Genomic DNA, 12,687 nt, shown 5'->3' with positions numbered 1-12,687 from the left:
AACGGCAATCCAATTACCAGACTTGTCATTAGCGCCACTTTCCACAAGCATCCTGAGAAGGCCACACAGGGTCCGTGTAGCATCTGACTGAAGCACCTCAGCATGGATTCCAGCTGAGAGTGACAGTGTCTTCAGCAGGTTGACTGTGCTGGTTAGCATCATTGCCGTAGGATGGCTGCTCTTCTCAATCAGCTCTCCCTCTGTATAAAGGACATAACAGGTGATTACTGGAACATCACACTTTACCTGTAGCTGTGAGGATCTCTACTGAGCCTGTCCTTTAAACTGACCTGTGTCGTCCTCTGTGTCCGAGTCCTCAACAGGGGGCTGTGCTGCTGGTGGTGGCTCTGCAAGTTTAAGGTCATACTTTCCCTCTTTGCCCATCCTGTAGGAGTTGGTGCTGCCTGTATCCCACTGAACCCTGATCCAACCGTCCTCACCCAGCTCCCCAATGACCCTGCCAAGACCTGGTGCTGGGCCGTCCTGGACAGACCACGCACATAATGTTAAATATGTCCATAAAATAAGCAGCTAGAGTAAAAACTGATTTAGGTACCTGATCGCCCCATTTCCAGTCGACTCCCCTCATGACTCTGGTACCTATCTTCATCATGGCAGCCAGCTCTGGGCCAGAGGCAGGTAGAGGGGCGGGAGCTGCCTCTTTTCTGGACTCCTCCAGGACTGTCGCTGAGCCTCCATGTGCACATAAACTCAGGTCCTCATCACTGCTGTCTGTACTCGGTCCTGAAGCGTCAGAAAAGAGGCATCAAACACCGAACAAACAATATGTACACACTTCATTTCATTCTGGGTTGCCTTTGACTGGACACTACTCACCTATCAGTCTGAGAATACTCTGAGTGAGGGCCAATATGCCTGAATTCAGCAACAGACTGAGACTGTTAGAGCCGTGTTTCAGGGACAGCATGTGTATCATGGCCAGAAGGAAGCGGGCCTGCGGAATGGTTCCAAGGCTTGGTCCCGCCGGGTTCTCGTTTGTGATGGTTTGTAAAGGAACTGGCTGCACACCTGGTCACAAGAACAGGTGGTCATTCAGCTGGTTTGTCTACAACAGGTCAAGAATAGTGTGCAATGAATTAACCACTTATTTTTCAGCACTCACCTAGCTCTTTGAAGCGAGCGCTTGCTTCAAGCAAGATGTTACGAACGTTCTGGATGGCCCAGGAATACAACTTTCCAAACGTCACCTCCAAAAGCATGCGGTTGAAGGGAGGGATCAGATCTACATCCTTCAGGCAATCAGACAAGGGCTCTCTGAGAAAAAAAACACAAACACAAAAATTGCACCAGGATTACATCATTAGAATAACTGTCATGTGATTATTACAAATAACTTCAAAAGAAACAAACAAGAAGTGTAATTTTAACATGGATTTGAACCAGGTGATCTACCCAATGTTGGTCCCTTCTGGTATGATTCTTTGCCAGCCGCAGAGCATTGCATACTGCACAGACGGCAGCAAGAAGCTTTTAGAGGCCAGCTTCAGCATGGTGTCAATGCCTTCCAGTCTCACTTCAGCCCTCTCCAGCTATAAGGAAACAGAATTAATCAAATTTCCGCCTGTTTTATATACTCTGCTTTAAAACATTGTCACACACCGACTCCCACCTGCTTGAGAAGACACTTCCTCATTTTCTCCACATCCAGTGGCTCCTCTTTCAGTGCAAAGTCCACGATGGTGGCCATGAGGCTGGACTGAGAGAAAGCACCTTGAACGCTGTGCTTCAGCCAGCGATACTTCTGGACGCTGGCCACAGTGTTAAGAAGCGGCTGCCACTTGTCTTGCTGCCAAGACATGCAATAATAGGTTGACAACAAACTCTGTAGACACACACACTCCACTGTCCTGCTCTGATATTTTAGCTACAACTGCAAGGGATGAAAGTGCAACATAAATGTACATAAATAAATCTACAAATTCAGACTGAGCCAAACTTTCGTTGTGTATGAAGGTGAATAGATTTTAAACTGAAGCCATCTTCTTTATGTTTTTTTGGCCATTTTTTTTATCTCATGAACTAATCCTGTTAAACTACCTTGGCTGTTTTGTCAGTGGGTGATTTCCTGTCAGCAGGAGCGGGGCTGATGTGAACATTAAGTTCCTCTTCATTGGTCCCTTCATTCTCCAGCTTTGGCTCTTCAATATCAGCCGACTCTGATTTCTTAGGCACTACAAAAAAAAAAAAGAAAAAAAGATAACATTCACATTCAAAAGGAGTAGATGGATTATAAATTAAAAAACCTGTTACCCTGCAGTAGATTCTTGATGCCCCACCTCTTTTTTTCCTACGATCCCTGATGAGCTTCTGGGTGATGCTCCTCCAGCGTGGCTGGGAGCTCAGCAGCTTCAGTTTGGACACTATAGACAGGTCGTTGCTTACAGCTGGACGCAGCTCATTAAATAAAAAGCGCAGACGCTCAATAACAGGGGCGCACACCTCCTTATAAGAGCGGCCTTGGTCCTGATGGGTCTATGATAAGACAAAGCAATCATTGCATTAGCATTTCCGTTCATCTTCCTGCTTCCTTTTGCATCACAGCTTAACTGCGCATAACGTGTAAATATTTCACAAGCAGAAAGCATACCTTAATTAGAGAACACTTTGCCTGGTAGACCATGCGGCATACATCAATCACAGATTTAGGGAGGGATCTCTGCTTTCCTTGGTCCACACCCAAGGCACATTGACTGACAAGTGAGAGCGCAACGTGACCTGTGACAGGAAAGATTTTTATTTAAAACTTCACATGCAACTCACCATCGATCAGTTTCATTAGGAAATATCTTTGTGTGGTATTAGCAGTGTTACATGAAGGAAACTCATGTGAATCTCAGTATAATTAAATACAAGAAGAAAAAACACATTTTAGTGAGCCATAATTAGCCTCTAATTTCTCCTCAGGTGACCACTCTGGGTTCAGTTGCTAAGTTACCGAGGTCTTGATGCTTGAGGAGGCAGCAGAGCAGCAGGCGACCAACTTCTTCCACAGGGTGCTCTGGGAGGAAGGTGATGGGCGCAATAAGATGGTACTGCTTACAGCAGCGCTCTATTTGGCATAGGAAGTCCTAAAATATTCCAAACAAAAAGCAAAACATGACATTATTACCCATCAGCCTCCTTCTCACTGTGAAACAACCTCTTCAGGCATTTCTGCCTTGCTTGTACCTTCACAGTATGGTCCTGAGTGTTGTTGTCAGCAATGGCCTGCAAGAAAGGCTGTGCGTGATCGCTGAGAGTTATTCTGCGGGAATAAAGTTTGGTCTTATCAGGAGTGGTTGTGCCCAGTGAGCTGCAGTGGTCTTCGTCCTTCTCCTCATTGTAGTTGTAGTGGATCTGACTGGTCTGCAAACCCCCTGAAAATATGGAGGACTGGAGCCATTCTGTGCAGAGAGCAAACACTTGTGTTAAATTAATTCCAACCTGAAGTGTGAATTTTTAAACCAGGCTGATGTAAAACCATTAAACCTACTGGCACATTCAATCTCCATGGGGGACAGGGCGGTGCTCTTGGCCAAGTAGGAGGCGTGCAGACCCAGGAGCAGTCCCATGTTCCTCTCAGTGTCAATAAGTGGAGAAGAAAGGCTGCTGAGGTCTGGAGTAGTGACCGTCTCCTGGTTAGGCTGAAAATGATAAAAAGTCCCAATATCAAAGGCTAAAGCCACCAACAAAGAAAAGAAGTTGTGTTTAAAATAAAAGTACAACTGGTACCTCCATATATTGGCCAACGCAGAAGGCCTGCATGGACTCTCTAGTGTCTTCAAACTGCAGAGCAGCTTCCAAAGCAACCACAGGGTCCTCTCCTGCAAACTGGGCTGTTAAACCGCAAAGAACAAATGGCATGAGTTCTGACATCAGTTCTCTTATAACCCTTTGACAAAGTCCAGCCTCTGAGCTTCCATGTTTACAACACTGAGCACTTAGGGTGTCCCTGTGTTATTTTAAATAATCCTGGATGTCACATTACATTCCAAAACTACTGTTTAGTCTTACCCAGGACACTGTTTCCTGTCAGTGACTGGGACTGGGCCTGAAAGTCTTTGATGTCATACACTTTTCCATCTATTACAGTCCAAAAGCCACCATCTTTGTTGTGATTCTCCAGGTCAGCCTTGCGGATGAGTGAAACCTCCTCATTGTTCTTGGAGCTCTGCCCTGTAAAGAAAGACCCTGCCAACACAGCAGAAAGTCTAGTTACAGTCTAAAAAGAAACGCACAGAGTAGCATCTCATCTTTGCCCTAAAATTTAGGATGTCACTCAAGTAAAACATAGATGTTGTTTTACCCATAATTCCTGGCCAGGCCAGATCCTCATTATCGTCCCTCTCGTGTCCTGGAGCCAGGTGGTTGAAACGGTCCAAGTGTTCCAGGAGTCCAGCCAGGAGAGGGATCGAGCCGGTCTCCTGCATCAGACCAGCGTCAATGGTGAGGAGAAGGATGATGGACACCACCAGCTCAGGGAGAAGCACTCCTACCAAAGAACAAACAGTACAGTATTCAGTACTGTGTTGCAAACATCTCTAAAGCATAAATATGCTGGAAATACAAATCTGAGGGAAATTTTTTTTTTTACCAGTTAGATCTCCTTCGATGACACGAGAGACCTCGGCAAAGTGGCGGCAACCAGTAGAAGCGATACTTATTGCCACTGGGAGGATGTCTCCAATGTGAGTGCACAACAAAGCGATGTACTTTTTTAACAAGGAACCAACACCCAGGAGCTCAGGATCTAGAAAAGCACCAGAGAAATCACACACTGCATTTCTGCAACTCATTCTTAATTAGCGGTGGGGACTAAAACCATTAAAACAATTACTGTGAAATAACATTTCCTCAATAGATATGAGATAGTTAACAAAGTCAAAAGCACTCATCCCATGCATGTTTGGACACCGGGCACAGTGCCGAACCAATCAGCTGGTTGGAACAGAAGGCACATCAGGTTAGGTTGATGTCAGATTTATGGCCAAACCACACATTGGATGCATATGAGCCTCACTGTCCACCTCACTGAGACAGCACTGCTTTGCTTGTAACCTCTGTCTACACAAACGAAAGAGCTAGAAGAGACTTACTGTATCCATTAACATTTTCTGTGCCATTGACTCCCAGGTAAAGCTTGCTGACCAGCAGCCTCTGGAAGCGCAGCAGTAGGTCCAGAGATGCAGAGCGCTCCTTACTGACATGCTCTGCCTCCAAATAGTTTGAGATGCGACGAGCAACATCTTTTAGCCTTGCAATGGTCTGGGAGGCGATGTTTCTGCAGAAGTTAAATCCATGAATATGCTAGCAGGGAGTGAAGTATTATACCACATTATAGGAGTATATGCAGCACAATTTGTGAAGGTACCTCAGGAGTTGCTGTACAAGCTGCACAAGGGGCAAGCTTTGCTTCCCTGCCGACTCATAGATGCCCGTGTTGATGAGGTCTTTGTCCAGCATGGTGCGACACCGGTGTATGGTGGAGGCATTAGCTTCCTGTTCATCAATCTCCTTCTCTTTCTGAGCCTCCTTCTTTGCTTCAATGTCCTATCATGAAAAAAAATATAATACACAAAATTATTACCATCATTTAGGATGTCAGGGAGCACATGGAGATGTTCGATGGGCCGGTTCTGGTCCTTGGTCACAAATTTTGTCCATGTGTGCTCTAAAGTGGGATTTAGACATTGTTAAATGTATGCCACAGGCAAATTGTAATTACAAGTGCTTTTGAAACACTACGCTGTAACCTGATGTGCACCTCCCCAGAAACGCAATTAAGCATTGTGGCAACACAGCCTTCAACAACTGTCAGAGGCCCATAAGGTACCATTATTTCCTTCTATGCACTTCCAGCTACAACTTCTGCTGCCACTTTTCACACTGAAAAAAAAAAACAAAAAAACAAAACTAAAATCGCATTGCACTGGCATTCTGTGCCGGGGGTGCCAACAAATGAGTGAGCCTTGTGTCACATATACAAATATCAGTCAAGAGAGAATTTACTCAGCATTTCAAACAGACAACCAAGTGCTGACTCGTGCATTTACTACACTGACCTGTATCTCAGCAGTGATGGCTGCATTGAGTGCAGACTCCAACCCTCCATCAGCCATTAAGCTGCTGACCAACAGGTCGATCATGAAGCGCCGGCCGGGACTCACACTCATCTCATTTCCAGATGCTAGAAAATAAAAATTAAAAACTCAGCCTTTGCAGGCACTTCCATCAAACCGATCACAGGTAATGGACTATTAAATGTTTATTTTCATACTGAATCAGTGTTACCAGATGTTTTGATTTGTACTCACCAGCATTAGGCAGGAGTGAGGACAGAGCCCTTGCCCTTTCCTCAGCTGTGGGTAGCAGCACGGACCAGCCGCTCTGGAGGACAGCCTGGGCAGCTGCTTGAACTGTGTTGAGCACCCCAGCATTGCTAGCTAGGACCACCACTGTTTGTTTCAGGTTGTTGAGCAGCACACTTCCAAGGCCCAGCCCCAGCTCCTCTGGATCCACCTGATTACTGATGGCTGCATGCAACTGAGGAAAAACAGTGAAGGTTTAGGGCTGCAATAAATAATTATTTCCTTTCATTTCTTTGATTGTTCAGTTCGTTGATCATTTAATCTTTGAAATGGGAACCACAGGACAGAAGTATGACCAAAAAAAAGAAAAAGAAAAATAAATAAATAAATAAATAAATAAATAAATTTTTGGGAAGTCTAAGAAAAATTTGGACTTTTCACTGAATCATCCCTTTAAGCATGTCAAGAAAATTTGAACCAAGTCCAGCACAACATGACTCAGGCCCGACTATCAAAAAAAAAAAAAAAAACCCAAAAAATAAATAAAAAAAATAAAACTCACACAGTGAAATTCTTACTAAAGAGATGGAGTCTTCTTCCACTGCAAAGTTATTAATGTTAACTAAAAAGTAAATGCAGATGTGAAAAAAACAGAACTGCTGTTCAAAAACAGCACATACCCACCAAAGCAATTTTGTTCCTCTCCAGTAATATTGTATGATATAGACTTAATATCAAATAATTTGCTCCATCACAAAACAAACATGCAGAGGAAAAATTCTACTTCTACAAGCATTTCCAATCAAACCACACCCGTTCAAAGGCCGTTTCCTACCTGGAGCCTGAGCAGGTTGAGTGTGGCGACTACCATGCACTCCTTCTCCTGCGGAGGGGGCCAGTCTGAGCTGCCATCCATGCCCTCGCTGACCTGCCGCAGGAGCAAGTCCAACTGCTCGAAACTCATGGGGCAAACATCCACTACGAAGGGCACACGTTTCCCCACAGACCACTCGGAGCTCGAGGACCAGGCAAAGCTCTGAAAACAAGCAAATGGTAACTGATCTGTGTCTCGTTCTTTACTAACATTATGAGACCAACAGTGATGGTATCTTACCTGTCCGGGTCCACAGGAGATTCCAACTATGTGTTTGGAGTTGAGCCCCGGGAGAGCTTTAGGCTGCTTCTTATTGGAAAAGAGCGTATCAAAGTGCTGTAGCTTGTCATTGCTGCCCCAGCTGAGCACCTCTCCATCATCAGTGAGGGCCAAGCAGTGTGTCGACCCCACAGCTACGTCCACAACTTTCTTTCCTGATTGCAAACAACACGTTTGTTGTTGTTTTTTTGTTTTTTTAGTTTTTTTAAATAAGCTTCTGAAAATCAATGTTAAGGTCAAGCTCACTCACCCTGTAAACTATCAAGCAGCTTTGGGTATCGGACATGCTCATCGGTGCCGTGACCAAGGCGCTGGTTGTCTCCCTTCCCCCAGGTGTACACCTGGCCATCTTTGGTGAGGGCTACTGAAAACTGGCTTCCGCAGCACACCTTTACTATGTCCAGATCCTGCAGCTTCTCCACCAGCTTGGGTGTCTTACAGCCGTCACTGCCTCCTCGGCCCAGTTTACCATAATCTCCATCACCCCAGGACCACACCTGACCTGTGGTAACAGATTGAGGAGCTAAACGCTGTAGCCTGGGTGATTTCTAGTGGCTTCTATTATTAAAAATCAAGCTAAAAATGGCCGATATGCTGGCTACCAAGAAGCAAGAAACACACCAGCTGCTACTGTTGCTAATGGTTTTGTAATAGGTGACACAGGTCGGACACAACAACACTAAGCAATTCACATGAAACTTTAAAGGGGGTTCAATTATTTAACTAACAGACATTTTAAAAACATTAATTCCTGGATTTTAATTCCAGCATTTTTAATCACCCACAGGAAGCATGCTTACCATTCTCTGTCACAGCAAGAGTTTGGGCATCACCACTCCCACATGCCACATCCACCACCTTCAGCCCTTTGAATGCCGTCACTACCATGGGAGTAGTCTGGTCCTCACTGGAGCCTAGAAACCCCAACAGATTACAACTAATTTTAGTAAAGACAAAGAGACCAAAAAAAAAGTCAAGAATATCTATCAGGGGCAGTTGATTTGGAGCTCACCGTGGCCAAGCCGACCATAGTTCCCTCTTCCCCATGTATAGAGCTCGCCATCAGCAGTGATCGCAGCACTGTATGTGCTCCCACAAGCAATATGCACCACATGCTTTCCGGCCTGTTTTCCATTGAAGGTTCCAATCATTTTAGGTTCTTCTAGGTATCTGAAATAAAGTAAAAATAGAAGGCTAAATTTTTCAGGAAGCTCATTACCATTAATAATTATCATTTATATTTTTATTTTCATTATGATTTTACTAATAACACAGATTCTTTTAAAATGAACTGGCAGGGTTGGGGGATTTCACTCTATCATCAGAAGCCTTTGATTCTGTCTCTGGCCTACGAGCACAAAACATTAATAGAAATGTCCCAGATTTTGGGAAATAATGCACCACCTGTTTCATCAATAATTTAACTTAAACAGATCTTCAAAATCTAATTTAATGCTCCAAAAACCTACAACTCCACTGTTATATCTGTAATAGACAAACACATTCAGTGTAATAAAGTGGTAATATAACAGCGACTGTCACGAGGCTGAAAATGCAGCAGCTCGAGTTCAAGTCCAACCTGATGCCCTTTGTTGTATGTCTGTACCTACATACTCTCCACTAATACACCCCCCCAAAAAGGTGGAAGCACAAAATGTGTGTAAGCCTTTTTAAAGGATGGACATGTTTTTTCTCTGGTTGCTTACGTGGTATCTCCATGTCCAAGCCGGCCACCATCACCGCACCCCCAGGAGAACACCTCCCCGTTGGACGATAGGGCCAAGTAATGCTGCCCATCAGGATGAGCTGCAAGTTTCACAATCTTTCTGGAGCTTAGAACGTGGATTAGCATGGGAGCCTGCAACAAAACAATTCAGAGTCTCAACCTGCTGCAGATGCAGAGATGAAACGATCGACCTCAGAGAAACTGACAGAACTGACCAGGGTTGTGCTCTTGTAGTTCTGGCTGTAAACAGCACCGCTGCTGGAAAGGATAAGAAACCCCTTTTCTGAACAGACAATCTGTGTGACCCCGAGGCTCGACAGGGCTTTGCACTGAATGGGTGCATTAACATTGGCATAAAGTTTCCAACCCAAGAGGCCCCAGGCAATCACTTCCTGCAAGGTTCCCTGGAACAAAACAAGACAGTATTGGTTTATGCTTGAGCATTAACTACTTAGGCAACACATATTCAAGTCACATATTCAAATCTGAAGGTGGGGGTCTGAATAATGCTCGTAAAAAAGACAGATTTAAGTAATACTTAAAAATGTAAAAAACAACTGAACCAAACACTTCAGCAGTGACAGCTAATAAAAAGAGGGGTCACCTTGTGTGACGTAGGCGAGTTGCAGTGTGGAGGGCTGCAAGGAGAAGCTAGGCGGTCCAGGTGAGCCATGATTACTACAGCAGTCTGACGAAGATCGATAGCCAGGTCGTTATCCTGAGGCAACGTCAAGTATCGCAGGAAACTCTCATTTGGACTCAGAGGGGCTGTGAGGATCTGGAAACCACAGCAAAGATCCATGAAATATTAATTAGCTTCATTCTCAACCATGAATGGAAAAAAAAAAACAAAAAAAGAAAAACAGGGCATTTTAAGACGTGTTCCCAAGAGAGACGTGAATCAACACAATTTATATCGATAGCACTTTATCTGTTCTTATGGTCTCGATTTTCCTGCATGTTGTTTATTATAACAGGGTTATAATTTTTCTCCCCCCGTTTAAAATAAATATAAAAGATCTACCTCTCTAAATCAATGAATTTCATTTAGTTTTTCATCTGCCCTCACACTGCTTTTTAACGCAGATTAAATAGCTGCTGTTTGGAGATGGAGGCTGGCACTAAATCAAAGTAAAAACATGAATTATTATTCATTCAGAGCCAATGAAAAGGCAAAACTACAGGTTGTGCAAGATATTTTGTTAAAAGTCCAATTTGAGAACATATATTCAAATTAAGCAAAATATAGTTCTGAGCTCTATGATACTGCAAACTGGACAAGAAGCACAGTTTGAAGAGGAAGGCAGGAGATTTAAAAGCATCCCAGAGGACAGCAGGACGTGTGAACTATGTGAATTAGTAGCAGTTGAGAATGGATTACATTTTTTTTGTGTAATTTTCTGATTATGGCATATTTTATGAAATATCTGAGACAGTTTGACAAACAAATTGGTGCTTTTAAGTTGGCCGTTTCCATTTCAGTGCTAGGGAAAGACTTCAAGTTGGGTTATTTGTTTCTGATCTCTCCTTTTACTGGTGTCATGTTTTATGCATGATATGGTAATAAAATAAAAATTGAAATCAATCTCCAGTCAGCCCATGTCTTATTTTCATTTAGAAACCAGCTGGGAAAAGAAAATTTCCACCTCAGCTTCCTCTTCAGGAACGGGCTCCTCCTTGCTGCTATGTATGTTCTGAAAGCGCTGCAGGAGCGGCAGTAATGGAGCACTGGTTCCCTGCGTGGAGCGCTCATTGTCCATCTCTCTGGTGCCACTTTCCCACAGACGCAAAAGCAGCAGAACAGCAGACAGCAGCTGACTGGTAGGACATAACAACAGGTGAGCAGAAAAGTTAGATTTGGCATTAACAAATAAACAGGTAATAAGGAGATCTGGTTACCTGAGTGTTCCCCTCTGAACAGCCAGCTCCAGCAGGATGGCCAAGGCTAGATGTTGATCCTGAAGGGGAATGTTACATTTGATGCTGGCACTTCCATGTACATCACTGTTCACAAAGGAGACAAGAGATGAGAATCACACAAAGTTATGCAATTTATAAGACGAGATGTTATTTATCTTGCAAAATTTGGGGATTAAACATTATGTACAACTGATAAAACAACAGACCTCAAGAACTTTGTGGCCCTCTCGACAACCTCCAGCCACACTGATGACACAGTTCCCTCATCAAACAGTGTCGCCTCGGGCAGCGCTCGCAGGGCATCCAGAGACTCCTGAAGCAACTCACTGCAAAGATCTGCATCATCTCCTGCAAAGACAAACATTTTCATGTTTAAAACACTGCAGAGTAGCTACATTATACAGTACAGATTAAATATAAAGCAATAAGAAGGACAGAGCATTTGTAGCATTTTTTTAAGCTGCAGAGACGTGCAATTTCCAGTGCTTTCAAATGTTTAACTATTGAGGAACCAGGCCACCAGAGTTGTAACAGGGTCTAAAATGTCAGTTTAAACACTGAGGTGACCCAAACTGTGCACTCCCAGTGCGAGAGGAACTGAGGCTCACTGGATTACTGGCATTTCTGACAGCAGCATACCAGAACTATAAGAAAACCAGTATATGTGCAATCAGCTAATGTGCCCAACGTTGACATCCGTTAGCTTCCCAGCGTTTACAGACTCTAGTCTGATACAGCAGAACTCACAGTAAAGCTGTTCTTATGTACCGTATTTTCACAACCATAAGGCGCACTTAAAAGTCTTAGATTTTCTTCAAAAAGTACGGCGCGCCCTATAGCGTGTTGTAAGGAGGACGTAGTAGAGAACACCATGAGAACGCTAAAGGGTGAAGTGTGGGCGTTGATCGTATATACCGGACAATCGCACATACCTGTCCAAAAGGACAGGTATGTGCATTATGTGGAACATCGTTGTTTTAACAACCCTGAAAATGGCAAAGAGACACGCTTATGAAGCACAGTTTAAACTGAAGGCCATCAGCTATGCGGAGGAACATGGAAATCGAGCAGCCGCGAGAGAATTTAAGATTAACGAATCGATGGTTCGCAAACGGAGGAAGCTAGAAAACAAGCTCCGGCAGGTCAAGAAAACGCAGCTGAGTTTCCGCGGACATAAGGCGAGGTGGCCCGAGACTCGAGCGGTGGATCATCGAGCAAAGAACGAGCGGGAGAAGCGTTTCGACGGTCACCATTCGGCTAAAAGCAGTTTCACTAGCTGAAGAGATGAACATTGAACATTTCCAAGGAGGTCCGTCTTGGTGCTTTCGTTTTATGAAACGGTGCCATTTTTCCATCAGGACCGGGACTACGGTAGCGCAGCAACTTCCAGCGGATTATAAGGAAAAGCTGGCCATCTTCCGCTCTTACTGCAGCAAACACATCGGCGACAAAAACATCCAGCCCAGCCACATCACAAACATGGACGAGGTCCCGCTCACTTTTGACATCCCGGTGAGTCACACTGTGGAGAAGAAGGGGACCAGCATGGTAGCGATACGCACAACGGGGCACGAAAAGTC

The 12,687-nt window shown here is 44.3% G+C and overlaps 1 protein-coding gene across 7 annotated transcripts in view; it reads right to left on the bottom strand.

Moving 5' to 3' along the window:
- The window catches only part of herc2 (HECT and RLD domain containing E3 ubiquitin protein ligase 2), a 61,921-nt gene that overhangs the window by 34,805 nt on the left and 14,429 nt on the right, over positions 1-12,687 (bottom strand). For 4 of the 7 annotated variants that reach the window (XM_080297174.1, XM_080297178.1, XM_080297176.1 and 1 more), the window contains 31 exons: positions 11,314-11,455; positions 11,087-11,191; positions 10,834-11,005; positions 9,792-9,965; positions 9,403-9,591; positions 9,168-9,319; positions 8,474-8,631; positions 8,262-8,375; positions 7,712-7,963; positions 7,423-7,616; positions 7,144-7,344; positions 6,315-6,543; positions 6,063-6,187; positions 5,372-5,550; positions 5,097-5,281; positions 4,595-4,750; positions 4,307-4,492; positions 4,015-4,191; positions 3,733-3,836; positions 3,494-3,644; positions 3,190-3,404; positions 2,957-3,089; positions 2,609-2,736; positions 2,059-2,493; positions 1,631-1,807; positions 1,414-1,550; positions 1,124-1,275; positions 838-1,029; positions 557-744; positions 291-483; positions 18-200 (listed from right to left, as the gene is read on the bottom strand). In XM_080297174.1, coding sequence (XP_080153300.1) covers positions 18-200; positions 291-483; positions 557-744; positions 838-1,029; positions 1,124-1,275; positions 1,414-1,550; positions 1,631-1,807; positions 2,059-2,493; positions 2,609-2,736; positions 2,957-3,089; positions 3,190-3,404; positions 3,494-3,644; positions 3,733-3,836; positions 4,015-4,191; positions 4,307-4,492; positions 4,595-4,750; positions 5,097-5,281; positions 5,372-5,550; positions 6,063-6,187; positions 6,315-6,543; positions 7,144-7,344; positions 7,423-7,616; positions 7,712-7,963; positions 8,262-8,375; positions 8,474-8,631; positions 9,168-9,319; positions 9,403-9,591; positions 9,792-9,965; positions 10,834-11,005; positions 11,087-11,191; positions 11,314-11,455 — 5,478 coding nt within the window. The remainder of the gene's footprint in view (positions 1-17; positions 201-290; positions 484-556; positions 745-837; positions 1,030-1,123; positions 1,276-1,413; positions 1,551-1,630; positions 1,808-2,058; positions 2,494-2,608; positions 2,737-2,956; positions 3,090-3,189; positions 3,405-3,493; positions 3,645-3,732; positions 3,837-4,014; positions 4,192-4,306; positions 4,493-4,594; positions 4,751-5,096; positions 5,282-5,371; positions 5,551-6,062; positions 6,188-6,314; positions 6,544-7,143; positions 7,345-7,422; positions 7,617-7,711; positions 7,964-8,261; positions 8,376-8,473; positions 8,632-9,167; positions 9,320-9,402; positions 9,592-9,791; positions 9,966-10,833; positions 11,006-11,086; positions 11,192-11,313; positions 11,456-12,687) is intronic. The other 3 variants (XM_080297179.1, XM_026159792.2, XM_080297177.1) reach the window with 2 other exon arrangements.

The sequence above is a fragment of the Astatotilapia calliptera genome, chromosome 23 (assembly GCF_964374335.1).
Source record: "Astatotilapia calliptera chromosome 23, fAstCal68.1, whole genome shotgun sequence".
Lineage (NCBI taxonomy): Eukaryota > Metazoa > Chordata > Actinopteri > Cichliformes > Cichlidae > Astatotilapia > Astatotilapia calliptera.
Note: the sequence above shows the minus strand (reverse complement) of the source record. Positions and strands in the feature narration are given on the sequence as shown.